Source organism: Ostrinia furnacalis, unplaced genomic scaffold, assembly GCF_004193835.3.
Source record: "Ostrinia furnacalis isolate ACB-3 unplaced genomic scaffold, ASM419383v2 OfSCF1491, whole genome shotgun sequence".
Classification (NCBI taxonomy): Eukaryota; Metazoa; Arthropoda; class Insecta; order Lepidoptera; family Crambidae; genus Ostrinia; species Ostrinia furnacalis.
Window position 1 is genome coordinate 213,889 of NW_021131730.1, and position 2,046 is coordinate 215,934.

Consider the following 2,046-nt stretch of genomic DNA (forward strand, 5'->3'; position numbering starts at 1 on the left):
GTAGTAACAACATTTTTAATGGATGCTGCATACCCAAATTCAAATGTTTCGTTTTTCTTTAGTTATAACTTTATAGCTACATAGTTGATAATAATATAGTCGTATCAAAAATCCTCCATGGATTTTCCGCCGAAACGTTGCGTGCTGTTGAGCAACTCATCGATACCTGAGGATCGCGCGCGTTTCGTAGAGCGTGTAGAAAGTGGCCGAATAGTGACTCATGGCCGCGACTGAGTCAGCCTCCTGGTGACTACTACAGCGCGGATATACTAATTCTTATTTTATCAGATGCTGTCAGAGATGACAATATGAGACCTAGCCTGGGAAATCCGATTCAGACAAATTTCAGTCAACCACAGAATGTATTGTAGTGCTATTTACAGTAGAGCGCCGAGCGTAAGTAGCATTCATGAATGAACGTGTGTATTTTAAAATTACATTCAAAACTCTATTACGTATTAGTTGATGAATGAAAATTACGTGTGTACCAGATGTCATGTATAATTTGCAAAATGTTTAATCTTAGTTACGTATGCATAACACGATTCTGACCCATATTGAAATCTGATGAAAATTATTGTTGTTTAAAATATTATAAAGTGAATATAAATGTAATTTTTTGTCACATTCATCTCTCTCATAGGGATTGTTTTATCTCAAAGGTAAAATAAATAAGTATTATCAATTACGAAACTTCTTGATAAAATATTTAAGAGGGTATGTAATCCTATACCTATTGGGTTTTTTGTAAAGAAAACTTGAAAATTCATTGAAAATATTTTTTATTACAATTCAGGTATAACAAAACTTAAACATAGCCGATGCCTGAAAACAGGTAATCGGGAAGTCCTTAAACTTAATAGGCTGCCGTAGAACCGAGCTGCCCTTTTCACTGACTGGACTTAACTCTATATTTACAAAGTCACAACCATAACAATAAATACGTGCACTCGGTCGCAGTCACACAATAAATTAATTTTATCACTAGTGGAGTGTAGGAACTTGGTGAGGCGGTCGCCGGCGGTGGCGGCGGCGGTGGCGGCGGCGGCGGCGGCGCGGTCACCTGGCCGGCACGGCGTCCTGCACCTGCCCCGTCTCCTGCATGACGCAGGCGCAGCCCACGGACACGCGGTAGGGCTGCGCCAGCTGCTGCGCCGGGTAGTACACCTGCACCGTGTCCTGCACCTCCACGCACTCCAGCTTCACGTTGTCGTGCTGGTGCTGGCAGCACTCGTGCTTGGGCACGTGCATCTTCGAGCACCACTGGTTCGGGTCGCGTTCGCACTTCATCACTTTGATCCTCTTGGGTATCCGGTCGGGGTCGACGTCTATCTCGATCTTGATCGGGCACACCGTCTTGTTCATGACGGTGGACAAGTCCAGCTTGTGGGGGGTGCGAGCGTCCGTGGGCATCGCGGACGCCAGGGCGGCCAGGGCGGCGAGCGCGGCGAGGGTGGCCGTCAGGGCGAGTGAGGCTTTCGAGTTCATTTTCGAGCGGCTGAGTGGCGCGGTTGTTGAGCTAGCGGTGGTCGCGTGCGCTCGTGAGGAGGCTGAGTTGCGTTTAACAGGTGCGTGGAGAGGCTCGAGCTTAAATGCGGCGCCCACGCCCCGCCGCGCCGCCCGCACGCGCCGTCCGGCGGCCGGCTCCGCACACGAGCGCCGGGCGCCGCCGGCAAAACACGAATTCAGTGCCGCTGTGTCGCTCGCGCTCGCAACAACTTTAGTCACTCGCGTAAAAAAGATCGCGCACAAAGTGTAATTCAAAAGTGGTGCGTCGTGTGTTTACGGACAGTGTGTGCTGTGATACGGACATGTATTGTGAAAGATTCGGATAGAATAAACTGGAAAATATTTACTGACGTAATGTAAAAATCTGGTATATTGACATGGTGCATTCTGTTACATGCTTCATTTTTAACGTTTGTTCCGAGTCATCATAAAATACATTAGAATTAATTCTTGAACGAACAATGTGTCATAGTAGCACATGTAGGCAGGCATTTAGTGCTATAAAATGTAATCTATTATTATTTTTGTCAATAATTC

The 2,046-nt window shown here is 46.5% G+C and overlaps 1 protein-coding gene across 1 annotated transcript; it reads right to left on the minus strand.

Moving 5' to 3' along the window:
• Positions 1 to 773: 773 nt before the first annotated feature.
• LOC114352971 (uncharacterized) lies at positions 774 to 1,567 on the minus strand. Its single transcript, XM_028304748.1, has one exon. It carries the CDS (start codon positions 1,486 to 1,488, stop codon positions 1,060 to 1,062), a length of 429 nt encoding a protein of 142 aa, XP_028160549.1. The 5' UTR covers positions 1,489 to 1,567; the 3' UTR covers positions 774 to 1,059.
• Positions 1,568 to 2,046: the final 479 nt, after the last annotated feature.